Source organism: Lipophrys pholis (assembly GCF_963383615.2).
Source record: "Lipophrys pholis genome assembly, chromosome: 5".
Lineage (NCBI taxonomy): Eukaryota > Metazoa > Chordata > Actinopteri > Blenniiformes > Blenniidae > Lipophrys > Lipophrys pholis.
The window spans coordinates 26,962,229-26,978,136 of NC_137628.1; the positions used below are offsets into that span (position 1 = coordinate 26,962,229).

At 44.3% G+C, this 15,908-nt stretch overlaps 1 protein-coding gene across 1 annotated transcript in view; it reads left to right on the forward strand.

Annotated features, from left to right (window-relative positions):
* Nucleotides 1-15,908, forward strand: part of sorbs2a (sorbin and SH3 domain containing 2a) — a 49,568-nt gene that overhangs the window by 20,948 nt on the left and 12,712 nt on the right. The window contains exons 5-16 of the mRNA XM_080464353.1: nt 195-620; nt 2,652-2,778; nt 3,003-3,178; nt 5,181-5,247; nt 7,082-7,132; nt 7,234-7,444; nt 7,651-7,765; nt 9,815-9,886; nt 11,973-12,029; nt 12,578-12,627; nt 13,449-13,624; nt 13,946-15,766. Of these exons, the coding sequence (XP_080320479.1) occupies nt 195-620; nt 2,652-2,778; nt 3,003-3,178; nt 5,181-5,247; nt 7,082-7,132; nt 7,234-7,444; nt 7,651-7,765; nt 9,815-9,886; nt 11,973-12,029; nt 12,578-12,627; nt 13,449-13,624; nt 13,946-15,766 (3,349 nt within the window). The remainder of the gene's footprint in view (nt 1-194; nt 621-2,651; nt 2,779-3,002; nt 3,179-5,180; nt 5,248-7,081; nt 7,133-7,233; nt 7,445-7,650; nt 7,766-9,814; nt 9,887-11,972; nt 12,030-12,577; nt 12,628-13,448; nt 13,625-13,945; nt 15,767-15,908) is intronic.

The window sequence follows — 15,908 nt, forward strand, 5'->3', positions numbered from 1 at the left end:
AATCATGTTGTCAGAAGATGAAGCTGCAGCCTCGCGAAACAGTGTGATTTCACAACAGCCTTTCACCTTCCGTTAGGATCACGCGTTACTTCGACACATCCCCGTTTTAGGGATGTGACTCATAAGTGATGTCACTAAGCACCTCTCCTCCTCTCCTCCTTTCTCCAAACAACTCCCTTGTATTCCAACACCAGGGGCCTCCTTCCCCTGACCCCGCAGCATGGCAGTCCCCCTATCGCTTCCACAGCTCAGACTCACTCGACTACCTGTCAGGCGTAATGCCCCAGGCCCTGTCGCCCACCCCGTACGTTCCTAGTGGAGCAGGCAGCGCAGCTGGTGTGGTCAGCGGGCAGAGCCTCACAGCAGTCAGCAGCGTGAGCATCGGTGGCTGCGTGTCACCCTCCGCTTCCCCCGTGACGGTGTCCGCTCTCAGCCACTACTCGTCCTCCACGGCGGGTCTGCTGGATGAACTGCAGATCTGTAGCCTGGACTCACCTGGCGCCTCACCCACGCCTTCGCCTACTCTCAGCCATGTCTCTGCCTACACATCCACTGCTGGGCCCGATGATGTGCTAACAGCCTCTGTGGCCTCCACTGCTGCTGCAGCCACTGTCACTAACGTAATTATCCGAGCAAGTCACCTCCGTAACACACACCATTACCAAGAACAAATGGTTTCTGCCCTCCCACTCAGCCATGCTTTCTCATTCAGATGGCTCAACATCCACAAAGTCTGTGATTACTACCTGTTTTTACCTTTCACTAACCATGAACCTGCACCAAATTTAAATCCAGCCCACTTTGTCCCGTTATTATCGTAATGTGTCCACGCTCCTTAAAACTGTCTGTCTGTCTGTTTTTCTCTTTGTTATGCCTTTATTCTTTTCTTGCAAACCTCTGCAGTTGCACCTCCCTTAAGGCCAGTTCATATCAAAAATTCATGATTTGACAATAGCATTGCAATAGGTGAAGTACCCTGCTCGAACCCCTTGGCTCGAGGATGTCAGCATCATAAAAGACTGCTATAAAACTATTGTTTTTCTACTTTTGAACGAGGCAACATGTATTGGGACTTGTCATTACAATCCAACATTATATTATCCTTGGACAAGATGGAAATATTTATAACACTTAATCTTATATTTCCAGATTATGACATGGAATTGCATGTGCATGTTGTGTCCCAAGCTCTACTGATATTGAAACCGGATGACATTTCGTTAGGGCTGCATCTTTTTATCTGGCTTTTGCTTGAGCATTTTTGTGGGGATGTGCCATGCTGATCAAAATATCCTTGCATTTTTACTATTTTCTCCAAGCTTTGTGACTTGCACCTTCCATCAGTGCATTAATATATTGATAAACATCCTGAGTCTGTATTTTGTCCTACGCTTTACCAAGAAGTTAACCAATTGACTTAACAGGCTATGAGTACTAGTCAGTGAGTCAGACCAAAGCCTGTTAACACAGTTGCTAATACCTGAGTTAGTTGTAGCATTATAATTACAGAGGAAGCAGCACTAATTCACTCACTTTCATTGAATCATTCATTCAGAACTCATTTATATATACTATCAATTGTTGTGTAATGCTTGTGAAAAGATTGTCCAATATCACTTTTAATACTCACCAATCAGCCATAACAGACGAGCAAATATTTCTTTGTCACGGCATCTTTTAATGAGTGGAACATCTTAGGCCACAAGTGAAGTTTTTGCCATTAAAAGTTTCTACGTTAGAAGCAGGAAAAATGGGACATGGGCCAAATTATGATGGATCAGCTGGGTCAGCATCTCCAAAACTGCAGCTTATGTGGAGTTTTCCCAAATGTCAGCGGTCAGTATTTGTATGTCAAAAGTGATGCAAAGAAGTAAAAGTGATCAATAATGCATGTGGTCCAATAGAAAGAAGCCCGCTTTGCAAAATACAGGTCTGCTGCTCACTCGTTTTTGCCAGACACCACAGCACACCTACAGAACTGTTGTGGAGTCGATGAAAAATGACTCCTTTAGTAGCCAAAGGGGGATCTACATTATATTGGGCTGCTGGTCATAATGTTGCGGCAGATTGCCCTATGTACGTCACCATGAATCTTTGGTGTGAACACGCAAGCCTTAAAGCTTAAAATACAATGTTTTGTCTTTTTTGTCTTGTTTTTTTTTTTCACCCAATTCTTTCTCAGATGAAATTTCTTTCTGCCTCGTGTTGAATGGGAGCTTTGTTTCAGACACGCTTCCCATTATTATCGTGTCCACTGTGGTGTTTGTCGTTATTTTTGTCAACTAATTTATAATGTGAATGTGAAGGAGTTGTCTGCGTTCATCATTGCCGTTCAATTCTTTCCTGTCTGTTTTAAAGTGAAGTGGCCCTCTCCCCGACTAACCGCTCCTACATTATGCAGTCATTTCAGATTTAGCCCTTCCTATTACTTGTGTACAAATTCTTATTATTAGACTCTGTTCTTCTACCATTTAAAAGTACTTGTAGCAATATGATGATGAATATCAGATTTATAAAAGTAATCATTTTGTTGATGCAATTACTTTTTAACATTTACATTCTTGGTCTACCGTTTTTGATCTACAAATTTCTCATGGTGTTTTGACATAATTTGTGACTGGTCTATCTTCTGGCTTGTGGGTCATTCCTAGGGCCAGGTCCTCTCTCATGCTATGAACGGGAGTGTTGGCCATCCACAGAGGCCCCTGTCTCCACCCGCCTATCCTCCACCTCCGACCTCACTCCACACTGGGCTGCAGAGACAAAGCAGAAGTTCAGGTGAGTCCTTTTGTTGGAGCCTCAAGTACCTGAACGTCTGCCAGCAGTCATGTCATTACTCAGTAAGACATGCTAAAGCATTCACATGCATGCATAAATTGTTCGTACTTGAGTTTGGCGTGCAGTTTGTCTGTTCTCATTCGATCAGCTGTAAATATAATGGATGTTTGCAGTCATTAAATTTTTGATTTCCCTTTCCTCTCCTTGTCTTCTTTTGTACTCAGAGGGCAGCGAGTCGCTCACACGAGAGTCCGTGGTGTCAGGACAAACCAGCGTCGGCAGCACCGTGCCCATTGCTCGCTTTTCAGAAGAAGAAAAGAAAGTCTCCGTCATTAAAGCTCCCCATTATGAAGGCATCGGCCCTGTGGACGAGTCGGGCATCCCCATCGCCATCCGCACAGTAAGTAATGGACTGCTTCAGCGAGTGCAACGCGGGAGTGTCTTTTGACCCATTTCTGCTGCCTTGATATGTGATCAGGTTCAGGAAAGGAATTCCTTTCAGCTGTCAGCGGTTTTTGACCCCATATTAAAGGCCTTTCTCTGTCTTTAACACACTATCTCAGTAGCTCTTTCACTTCGTCTCTGTGTACTAGTTACGTCTTTCAAGTCTTTAGTGCCGCAAAATCCTTGCTGATTACTTGCCAAAGTGCGAGAGCCTCGGGGTTATCAGCGTTAAAGCTTCCCATGTGTTAGCACTTCCCTTAGTGATGTGTTTCTTGAAGGGCAGGGTTGAAAAGTGGACAAACTAAACCACAGACCGAGAGAGAAACGAGAGGAATGAAGGACATGCAATAAAAGCAGAGAGAAAAGCTGAAAAGGCGATTGAGCAGAAGAGAAGAAAAACAGATGCTTCTTGTTGTGCGCAGACAAACATTTTTGTGGCCCCTCTTTGTGGTAACCGTGGAGAGGGAAGCGGTAATTGGCCCGTCTCTTGGCTGTGCCAGCGCTACATACATAGTCACACTCTTTCACTGTGGAGCCACACTGCCTTTTCTCTGAGCAGAATCCAGCCACAGTGTTTAGTGCTACTCAATAAAAGAAAGGATTAAGTCTCTCTGCCATTTGATAGCTCTTTTTGAAGTGGCTTTATGATCCATGTTAGCCCAAAGACAGCAGGGTTTCCTTTTGGATTTTTCATCCGGAGCAACAACATTGGTTTTGGACTAACATGGCTTCTTCACCTGCTCGCATGGAAGTATCTCTTTATCACTTCTCATAAATCTCAGAACAAATGCTTAACTAACCATTCTCAATTTGTCTCAAACTATATATTAGTATTCCCAGTGATCCAAACAACCAGTGTGAAAAATGTTAAGATTATATCTGTTGTTTCCTGTCCTGAGTGATGCCTCAATGACCTTTGATACGTTTATTTTTTAAGCTATTTATAGTTTGACTCTTGAATTATTTCATGAATGGTTCAAAATCACGAGATTTCTTCAAGAAATTCATGCACGTTTGCATTTGTACCGTTTTATTTTGAGTTTTATATGTCGATATTTCAAAAGAGTGATATGGGTCAGTGTTAAGATATTAGTCTCCAAAGTCTAAACTGTTTTGGGTTGTTTTTTTTCTGAATTTTGGTATCAACAGTTTGAGATGTGAAAAAAATTTAATCGCGTAGAAATGAATCAGAAGTGACAATAATGTAGGAATTATGTGGACTTTTGGCCTCTTTATTGCTTGACTGTGGTTTCCAGTTTCGCTGATAAATTAAAAAATAGTCTCTACATCTTCTCCAGAGCTTCTCTATTGCTTCATTCAATCCCGTTTCTGGGGTTTGAGCTAATCCATCACAGAGCTGCCACACACAGAAGGATAATCCCATAAATTCACATTCACACCCTCCGAAATTGATAGTCGTCAATTAACCTAAATTACTCTGACAAAACAAGGAGAACATGCAAACTCTAAACAGAAAGGCCCCCCCAATTAGACTCATAGTGCAGAAATTCTCACAATGATGCAAGAATTCTAAAACTTAAAATAGTCAATTTTTCCCCCAAATGTTATTATGATAAAGTTGTGTAGAGAATTATACTTTTGTCATTTATCTTACTCTTGATCCCTAGGTCCCTTTTTTTTCGTATGAGCAGCAGATGGATTAGTCCTCACATCTTTCAAAAATGTTTTGACTCAGCTGTTACAGTTCAGAGTGTCTCTAAATTCAATTGATAAATCTCTATATAGAATGTATCCATGTCTGAAAATGATGGGTTCAGCTCTCGGACAAGGTAATGGGAATAGTGTTTTTTTCAGGCTCAGTAATCTCCTGTAAAACTGTGGGAGTTCTTCGTAGGTCGAAGCTTCAACTACCCAGTTTATGTTGCATTTCACACCACATAAATCTTTATGGTTCTCTCTCTCGCTCTCTCTCTCTCTCTTTCTCTCTCCCTCCCCAGACGGTGGATAGGCCAAAGGATTGGTACAAAACAATGTTCAAACAGATTCACAAAGTCCACAAAGCAGGTACGTCTGTACGAAAGCGAACTGAACGACTGAAACATCCCATCGTGTTCCCGTGGTTTGACCATCAGACATTTTGAGTGGAATCAGTCATCTGTGCATGCTGCTAATGCGCGCGTGTGTGTGTGCATGTCAGTTCTTGTTAAACCAAAGATCCCAAACAACCTCTGAGCCAAAACTCATTAGATGCAAGCAAGAGAGTTTGGAGAGGAGGAGGAAGAGGAGGACGAGGAGGAGCAATAGAGAGAAACCTCTAATAGACACAGAGCCATCCTGGGAAATGTGCTCTAATTCTGTTTGCTTGACAAACTCTCGCAATCAGTACAAGGGTTGTTTGTTCTGAACTTCTCAGGCTTTTGCAACTGCATATGCAAATAAACACACACACTTCCACACATACATACTCTTTCTCGATTATGTGTGCCTTAAGAAGAAAATTCTAAGGATTTTGATTGCCATGCTTAAGAGAGAAATTGTCTTGGCTCTCTCTCTCTCTCTCTCTCTCGTTATTCATAAGATTAAAAGAAAACTGTGTTTTCTTCTCTTTTGCTGGTTTGACCAAGACAAGGGCGAGACTGAGTCAAGGCCAGAGCTCCACCAGTAGAAACTGCACAGTGAATGAAACACTTGAGATAAAATGTAAAAAATGCTGTATATTAGCACTCCTTAAATTTATCTGGGAGATCGTCATTCCAGTGATCACACCCACACAAACCAAATGAAGATTCCTCCTCGTTCACTCATGTTGTTCAAATACCAGTGTTTTCATCTTCTAAGTGTTGGTAGAGGTTCACGGTGGTTCCAGCAGTCAATGACAGAATGAACACACTGTTTTCCATGCGATGCTTTATTGCAGGTGAACTATTGAAGCCCTGTTACACACACTGTGAAAATGTCTTTGCTGGACCAACATTGTTCTAATGAACTTGGTATAACGGGTAAAACATGTTTGAGCTGGAAAGGAAAACAGAAGAGGAAACTAATTCTCCCAAACATCGGTTTGACTTTGCTTTGTCACTGTATCTTATTTTAGCATTTGTATGTGTGTATTTACATTACATTCACTTCTCAATGAGTATTTTTTATTAAATTAACTTTAGCTTTTAACTCCACTTATTTCTTTTTCACCATCATTTCTTGTGGAAATGTCAGGAAGGGGAAAACAACTTTTCCAATCCTCTCCCACCTCCATTCCTCATCGCTTTCACAAAACTAAGGTTTTGTGTTCCAGATGTGCCTGTGCATACAGTACATTTACACTTTGCTTACTCCACACACGATTTAAGCTAAACTGCTAAGTCGAGCTGGTTTTGACTTTTTGTCCGAGCTGTTATACAGTTTCAGTTTATTTGTGAGGCAGTGGCCGATCTCAGTCCTTCAGAAAAGTGATTTTCAATTTCAAGCTCGAGCAGATTGTTTTTTCTCAGCATTTTGACAAATCCCTTCACAATAGCAAAAAGCTATGATTTAGGAGCATCTACTTTTAGAACAGTATGGAAGATAGCACTCTTATATCCTTTTTTTTTTTTTTTTTTTTAAACACATAATATCCAAAACACAGCTATAAATCAGAAGCATCACTCTGTACAGCACTTTGTGTTATGTGACATGTTTTTATGCCCAGAAGATCGAAATTTCTAACAGCAAAAGTGAGTTTCAGATGATTAAAAATCATGGCCGACATTTCCTCCCAGAAGGCCTATTCATATTATAAATGAGTCTAGTTATTGATTGCGTATAAATCAGAATCACTGTGCCGGTGTTAAACAACTGCAACAGTGCTGCAATTTGTGTGCCCCTGTATATCTCAATCAGTCTTTCTTCCTTTCTTTCACAGATGATGACTATTCTGACACATACAATGCAACATACGCATTCATAAATAATGGTGAGCAGCAATTTCAGTCACAAAAGTTTTGTTTCATGAACTTGTCTGGCATTGGGGCAATCATTCACTTATCGCTCCACTCTCTCTCGTCTCCCAAGCAGATGACTACAGCCTGTCCGCCAACGCCACCACCATGGCTCACCCGGCTCCCCGAACACACACGTACAGGCCTCTGTCCAAGAGCCCCTCAGACAACGGAGGCCATCTGGGGCCTCGTGAGCCTTCGCCATCCCCCGTCCCCCCACCCCCTCCCCCCATGCCATCCCTCCTACAGCTGAGAGCCAGAGACAGTGAGCGCGAGAAGGCAGACATGTAAGACGAACGTCCTCATTCGCTGCACCTCAGTAACAATGAGAGCAAAAGTCTTGATGAGCACTAGAAATACAGAATGAGATACATACTTTTCCCCTGTTTATTTAGAAGCTGATTGTGTTAGGCACTGTTCATGCTATACTGACGTTCATATAAACGATCAGGTTGTATCCTGAGAAGCTATGGCTTTGTTGTTCTTCCACCAGGAATGAATGGGGTCCTCCAGACAGGAAAGTTGATACACGAAAGTACCGAGCAGAGCCCAAGAGTATTTTTGAATATGAGCCTGGGAAGTCCTCGATTTTGGAGCATGAAAGACCGGTGAGTGTTTTCCAAATCATTTTTCACTGAAAATCAAGTAAAGCAGTCTTCTTTTGCTTGTTTCAGTCCTTTATCTTTTAAGACTATGATAACAAGGAAATAATGTTTCTGCTCAGCTTTACTTTGAATCTTACTGTCAATGTCTGAGATGTGCAACTGAATATTAGGCAGTGATTTTGCAGGGATTGATGGTTGACGTGAGAATATAGTGGAAAATAAACCATTTTCTTCTTTCTGTCTGGTAGACTTCAGTCTGATTATATCACGGGCCATTTCCTTCTATCAGGGACAAAGCGTGGGCAGTAAAAAGCGAATAATTTTTGCGTTGCATCCTCCTGTAACTGTACTGGCTGTTAACTCCTGTGTGGGGTGAAGGACATAGCACACAGCAGAGAAAATCACCATGTAGGGAGGCGGGGGTAAAAATAATAGACATGAGGTAGCTGTGATCAGGACAGATGAGGAGCCCTACTCGAAGATTAAGAAAGAAAGCCTCTTGTGAAGCCCTCACAGATGTTTAATGTGATGAGAGCAGTTTCAGGGCAATAATGCATGAGTCACATCCTCACAGACAAGAGAAAAAAAGAGTAATCTGTCGAGAGTCATGTTGGCTAATGTCTTGTTTGTTCAGTACCTTTTTTCCCATCAACCGATTGAAGAAAATCCTTGCTTAACATTTTATTTGGTACTCGGGTGTCACCATATGGAGGTCTTTTCCCCTCCACACACCTTTTCTTTGTGTTTATCTGTTGTAGTTTTGTGATTGTCAGTTTCTGCTGCAGGCCTTATTTTTTTCCAGGGTGAGTCATCCAACACTAAAACTGAAATCTCTTTTTGGAGGCAGGTATAACACTACTACACCTACAAAACGTCTCCTGGCAGTGTTTCAGTTGGCACGAGAACTCCACTTTCATGTGGGAATAGGGTTAGGAGGAGCAGACAAACTGTCGAAGCACCATGCAGTTCAAGTAACTACAAAACTGGAAAATGACGTACGATCTATCTATTGTCTGTAAATAAACAAACAGAAGAATATGCCTTTTCTATTCAAACCTACCACTGCACAGAGTAAATTATTTACTTGCATCACAGTGACGGCTGTGCTTATATTGCATTGATTTGCGTTATGTAAATAAAATTCTGGCTCATTGGCTTGACATGAAATTGCATCTGTATCACATGGAGTAAGTATATAGAGTGCTGTTAATAGTTAATACTCTACTCCATGCTACATGGCGTACCTGCAGAATATTGCAAGCGTTACGTGGCATTTTTCAACTGGTAATATTTGATGAGGGGACACAAGTGTCTGTCATAAAAGTGTCTGTCATAAAATTATATTTATCATTCCGAAACGTGGAAGATTCATGTTGCCGCATCGAAACAAACCGCAGCGCAGAAGCTTTGCTTTGCAGTACTTTACAGTTACTTTTTATGAACGTATTGTCATTTCACCTGTGCCTCAGTCAGGATATCACACTGCCTGGAAGTGATTCTCAACATTTTTATTTTGAGACAACCAGATTGATTAAAAAAAAGAAAAGGCAATAGACCACCTGTCCAATCTGTGATTAGCCAAAATATTACAGTGAAGACAAACAGTGGGAGACATGCCCCATTGTCACCTTAACAAACACATAAAGTGGAAGCAATGAGCAGTTTCATTATACCTTTCAGTGATGTGCAAATGTAATTTTAACAACCTCAGATCAGGTAGATCCTCAGGCCCTCCATGATCTATGATGCTTCCTGACTCTAGTTTTGGAACAACTGGTGTATGTGACCTGACTAGCTGTCTGACACATCATAATCCGCACTATAGAAGATTAAAAAAAACAGCACTAAGTGGGTTTTTCATTGTCACGTTTTGTTCCCATGAAGCAGCCTAAGTCTTCATCCTGGTTCATCCTGTGCCCTTCTCCCTGTGCCACCTTTGCCCATTTCTAACCATGAGGTTCATGTCTCTCTTTGTGTGACACCTTTCCACGCCTCCTCTTCTTTCTGTCCTTCTCTACTCCCTCTCTCTCAATTGCTGTCATGCTTTCCCAGACCTATGATGACATAGATTTAGAGAACGAGCCTTGGTATAAGTTCTTTTCCGAGCTGGAGTTTGGGCGGCCGGTAAGTCAGGGCCTAGTTAGTCCCTCAACCACAACTCTGCCGTAGGCGTACACCCACTTTCTCCACCCCACCCAGCACAATTTTTTTCAATGTCTCCCAGTGTTAGACTGGGTGGGGTTAGTTGTTTGGGCATGTGGTATTTGTTTGGTGCTGTGACCCCCCTCCTCCTACACACACACCTTTGTGACAGGCTTTGGTTTGTCTCTTTGTTGCTGTTTTTTTGGGGGGGGCTCAGGTGACTAGCAGGCAGTAAAATGTTCTCACACACACAAATATGGACACTTTTATTTAAGTTATTTCTATATTTTGCTAAAATGAGCATGAAGATTAGTGAAAAGGCAGAGTGTCTCAGATATGACTTGATATTAACCGATCTTGATCATAACATCTAAACAGAAAATGCATCTCTTATTACATTCTCTAAATGAACATCACTGCCCGAACAAACAGAATGTGAGGTACTTTCAGCATCTTTTTTCACACACTATCTCGCATCAGTTTCTCTGCCTTTCATTTTATCTACACGGTTGATCATTTAGTCATGCCTGCTGGTGTTTTTATCGCCACTTTTCTGCCATTCTTGAATGCTCCGAGTGTCTGTAAAGCTTAATGCTTTGGCGCCCTCTGCTGGATATATGTGGTAATGGAATCCCAGTGGCCCGGGGCAAGTGTTGCCTCCAGCCACAGATACAGGATCATATTACCCCACACTTACAGTGTCATCAGGGCACACCTCAGTCTATGCTTGACACCAAGTGATGGCTCAATAGGCCTATTTGAAACGTCGAAGAGAGAATTTCACATATTGAGCTGGCATCATTCCTGATGATGTTAAGCAGCGTATTGAAATTTCTACCTGCACTGTTTGCTTCACTCAATAAGCCCTTAGAGCAGGGGTGTCAAACATACAGCCTGTTGGCCAAATCCGTGTAAATCCAGCCCGCAGCAGGACACAGCAAGGTGTAAAAATGGCAAAGAAGATCTCAACTGGAAAGACAAGAAATTCTGTTTCTCGTGTATTCAATGCAGATCGCACTGTTTTAGTACAAAGTAGAAAAAATCACGCACCTAAGCTGAGGGCTCAGTGGAGGCTGGCGAATTAATTGTCAGAGCAGTAGCACTAGCATCAAAGGGACACTGTGAGGGTGAATTTGTGAGAGCATGCATGCCTTTACATCAGAATGATGTGCGGCAATCAAACGCATCTTGCATGACGAGACATTAGAAAAAAGCACTTATTGTTTAATTTCAACTTCTTCTGATTTTGAGGGAACAAACTGAATGAAAGGTCATTTCTCAAATATTGTATTTATGCGCCTTTTTGCTCTGAAGCAAAGAGTTGGAGTTGTTCAACGATTTGTTAATAAAGGTTGTTATGCTGCAGTTATACTGCTCTGTATGCGGCTCCTGAACTACACTGAGTTTGACACCCCTGCCTTAAGAGCACTGACAGGTCAGCCAGGACAGAAAGTCTCAGGATGTTTTGTGTGTGAATGTTTACCGAGGTATAAAGTGAGAATATGTTGGGACTGGCCAGTCGTACTAAATGTGCACATGTATGACCGCACACAATCACGGCATTAGATTGTGTAGTGTGTTGCACTCCCGAATAAACACATCACAGCTTGTGCTTCACTTGGCTTTCTGCTCACAGCTTGTTCTTATACCCTGCATGTGTGTGTGGTGTATGGATACTTGTGTGTACTTGTGTGGCATAAAGGTGAATTTGAGTGTTTTTCTATGTTGGCATTGACAGCCTGTGGCTTTTTTATTTCTGAAATGCACAAAAGGACAAAGTGTGTGTGTGTGCGTGCGTGCGTGCGTGTGTGTGTGTGAATACACACATGTGACATAAGTCAACTCTATGAAAGAAAGAGGTGCATGTGCAGTGAACTAGTTTATCTGTGGTTGCTCAAATTCTCAAACGAGTGTCACTTTCTTCACATGTTTCCTGTTTTTGTTTTTCTTGTTTTTATTTATTTTTTTCTCCCCATGGTGTCACCACTGCTTCACCTTCACCCCATCTTCACCTTCCTCCTCTTCTCCTCCTCCCCTACCTGCTCACTGCTGCTGCTTGGGGCTCAAGCCTCCTAAAAAACGACTGGATTATAATCCAGACATCTCCGCTCGCCAACGCATTGAGGTAATCTCACGTTCATGAGTGTTTCAGAAATGTTAATTTCACAATTTCTAACCAATTGCTGGAGTCACATCATTGTTAAAGAACCTGTTTTTCAAGTTCAAAGTATAATTTTCTTTTAGGTTTTTGATAAGCAGCATCTCTGTTGTGTGATTGCAGCTGAGGGTTAGCGTTTCCTCACTTTTGCCATCAAACACTATTGAGCATTTGTTACCACCAAGACCCATTCCAGCTGATCCATACCAGGTTTTGCGGGGCAACATTTGCCCTCTTAGCTCACAACATCCTTCGATCACCATTGTCATCATCTTTGAGAGCAAGTCCCGATCGAGACCAGCCGCTTATCCTCGCTGCGTGCACCTGCACCAGCAGTCCTCTCCTCGGTCAGGTGTGCCATGTGGAACCAGCATCCGTCGCACCTTACACCGGGGGAGGGTTTTAAGCGTGGCACAGTAACAACCGCATGCAGGCTGTGCGTTGTGAGCTGCCCTGCCTCCAGTCTTTGTTCACGCGGGACTCACTTCTCTCTTTTGTTGTCTGCCCTATTTCAGACGTCTCTCCACATCGCTCCTGCTGACAAGGCTCCAGAGAGACCTGCGAGGTAACGGCTGTTTCTTTATTTTCCTCCGCATCAGCCCTCATCCCCCTCCCCCCATCCCCTCATCGGCAGCCGTCCTTGTTGTGATTCAGCGCAGCATTGAAACTCTGCTCTTTCTTGTCTTCACTCCGACGCAGAAAACCCGTGTCTGCTATTAATGATGATTTGCAAGGATTACTGTTTATCTTCTTCAGCTTTTTGTTCCTGGTGGCAGGACACTTTGCATCTCTTTCTTGCTAACTGAGCCTGAATAAATTAACCCAGCAAATCTATTGATTCTGCCCTTTACTTCTCATCCTTGGCTCAACCCCTCCCTCTTCTTCCCCTCAGTCTGCTCCCTTTCACCAATGGCCTGCTTATTCAGTCCATTTTCTCCGGTGAACAGAAAGGGCAGAATAGGGTGAGATGAATAGGCCAAGTAATTCATGTAAGTCACATTAAGCGCTTGGTCTGAATAGAGAAACCAGTTTTTTTTAGACACTTTGCCTCAGTAAAATACCACTCATCTGTTAATTTGGATGATCTTAAAAGCATTCCCAAAAGTTAAAATACTAACTTTCTCTCAATCAACATGGAGTCTGATGACAAAAAGTATTTTAGTCAGCAATAGCACATTCACAGAATTTACTTGCCTTTTTTGATCTCGGTCAAGCAAAAATGTCATTAGGAAAAAATTATTATCTTGTAATTCATGATCTTTTAGCTTCTAATGTGTTTTGAACACACAAAACGTAGACACATCCCAGCCTCACGCCTCAATTCAATTTGCCTTCTGCATCCTGTGCAGGGTTCTGAAAGCAGCTGTCTCAATGTCTGTGTTGTAGTGCTGCCAGCGACTACAGGAAGAGAAGGAAGTCAGAACCTTCGAGTTCCCAAGTGAAAGCCCAGCCTCAGAGCAGAGCTGCAGCTTCCTCCAAACCGGTGGATGCCTACAGACCCAGCAGCAGCCTAAAGAAACCTGTCATTCGCTCCTCACCATCCTCACCCTCCAGAGCCAAAGGTATACATTTATACACTCACAAGTGTCTTCTTTCCACTTGGAAATGTCTATTTGTGTCTCTCTTCCCTCTCGTTTTCCCTGTTGTAGTCACATCGACTGATACATTTCTCACAATGCGATGTGTGCTGGTGTGGTTGTCACTTCACCGATTGGTGGCAGTCTGAAGACAAAAAACATCCAGCCATCTGTTTTCCATCCCATTACTTCCCTCGATATTCTCCTTCTCCCCACCTCTTCTACAGTTTTGCTGTGCACGTTTGCTTAACCGGCTTTCCTCCTTCTTCTCTCTTACCACGCTGCTTTATATTGGACTTCTGAAAGGTGGGGACGCATGCAACATGTATTTAAACAGTTTGACCTCCCCGGGTCCCTGTCAGGGCTCATTTCCACCCCCTGACCCCTGTGACCAGGCCCACTGCCGTGAGGATGCCAGCCAGGAGGGCAGCTCCTCCTCTAAGCAGTCTGGCTGTTGTCAGAACAGTTGGCAGACAAAATGCCAGGATGCGCGGACGTGGAGCAGCGCAGAGGAGGTACCTCCCTCCACTGGCAAGCTCAAATCCCGCAGTTGTGATGACTTGCTCATCGACGGACATTCTGGCTCAGGTGGGCGCAATGCCACCCGTTCAGAAAGTGCCGGGTCACTTTTGTGCGACGGGAATCCATCGACGCCGTCGGCCTCCACCAGTTCACTGCCACGGCTCCACCGGCGACGGGCACACGACTCGCCAGGCTTTCTCCAGCTCTATCGCAAGATGCACCAGATCGACCGAGCCCATCTCATCCCATCTGAAGTCATCCGCTCGGTTCGTGCTCGCATCCTGGACCTGGAGCGCCAGCCTCATCTGCATCGACACCGCCTCTCTCCCTGGACGCCCTCTTGGGGTGTGGAAGTGCCACGTGATATGGTGCCAAATCGCATTACCGAATACGAACGTCTTATTCAGAAGTCCAAATCCATGCCGAACCTGGGCGACAGTGAGATGCCTTCGGGCACCACCACACCAGGAGGCTCGTCATCTCGAGCGAGCAGTGGTGGCGGTGGCACACCAAGTTTTCCGAAACGGCGCTTTTCCATAGAGTCATTACTTGAGGAAGACAACGGTAACGGTGGAGCAGCACCTCACAGCATGGACCACTTGCATCGACCTCGCAGCCCCCCCGAAGGCCAGCCTCGAGTTGGGCCAGACCCCAGCCGGGGGCGGTCTTTTCCTGCCCCGCCTGTTCCCCAAGGCCCACAAGCCAATCCAGACTATTCTGACAGTGAACAAGACGCCATTGCGTCAGACCTCAGTGATTTCATTCAGGTGGAGGGCTCCTCTTTTTGCAGTGAGAGTGACTTTGACCACTGTTCTCTCACTTCCTCTGAGAGCCTGTACGGCTCCTCCACCCTCCATCATCACCACCACCACCACCTCCGTCATCAACACAACCACCACCATCCTGGTCACCAGAGCATAGGTCAGAGCCAGGGCTACCAGCACCGCCACCTCATTAGCACCTGCAAAGGCCGCTGCCCGGCCTCATATACTCGTTTTACAACCATGCTGCGCCACGAGAGAGAACGGGCTCGGCAGGAGCACCAGAGACCGTCACAACAGGGCCGCAGCAGCCACTCCCTCATCCAGAGCTCACAATCCCAGCAAGCGATGTCCAAGCTGGCCTTCCTGGTCAGCCCAGTGCCTTTCCGCAGAAAAAAGGGCTCACCACCTACCTCTAGAAGAAGTGGCGGAGGTCGAGGTAGCAGACCCAAGTCTAAACAGGCTATTTATGAAGCACTAGATGCAGCGTTGCGAGACATTTATGAGCACATCCAAACAGAGAGAGGCCACAGAAGCACCAGGCCCCCCGATGACAGCATCCTGAGGAGAATCCTGGCCGAACTGCTGCCAAATGTGCCTGAACGAAGTTCTTCTCTGCGGGGGAGGAAGGGCTGTTGGCATGGGGGCCACACCTCTGCATCTCTGTACCCAGACGGGAGCCCGACGGGTTATGCCTCATATAGAGGGGAGTCCTCCACACCGCTGTTACAGTCACCACGGTTACAGTCGCCCGTCAGTGCCTGTTACGGACGACACTCGGAGGCCGCAAACAATAACGAATATGGAGAAGATCAGGGCAATGGAAATGGTCTCTGTTATTCAGGTGGAGATGATACACATTTTATATTTCAAATATGAACATGTGCACCTTGTATTGTCTTCAGTCATACTGACACACATGCATGCTCTCAAAAATGAATGAACAAAGTACAGAAAGCAGGAAACTTGTGTTTGGAACATTATTT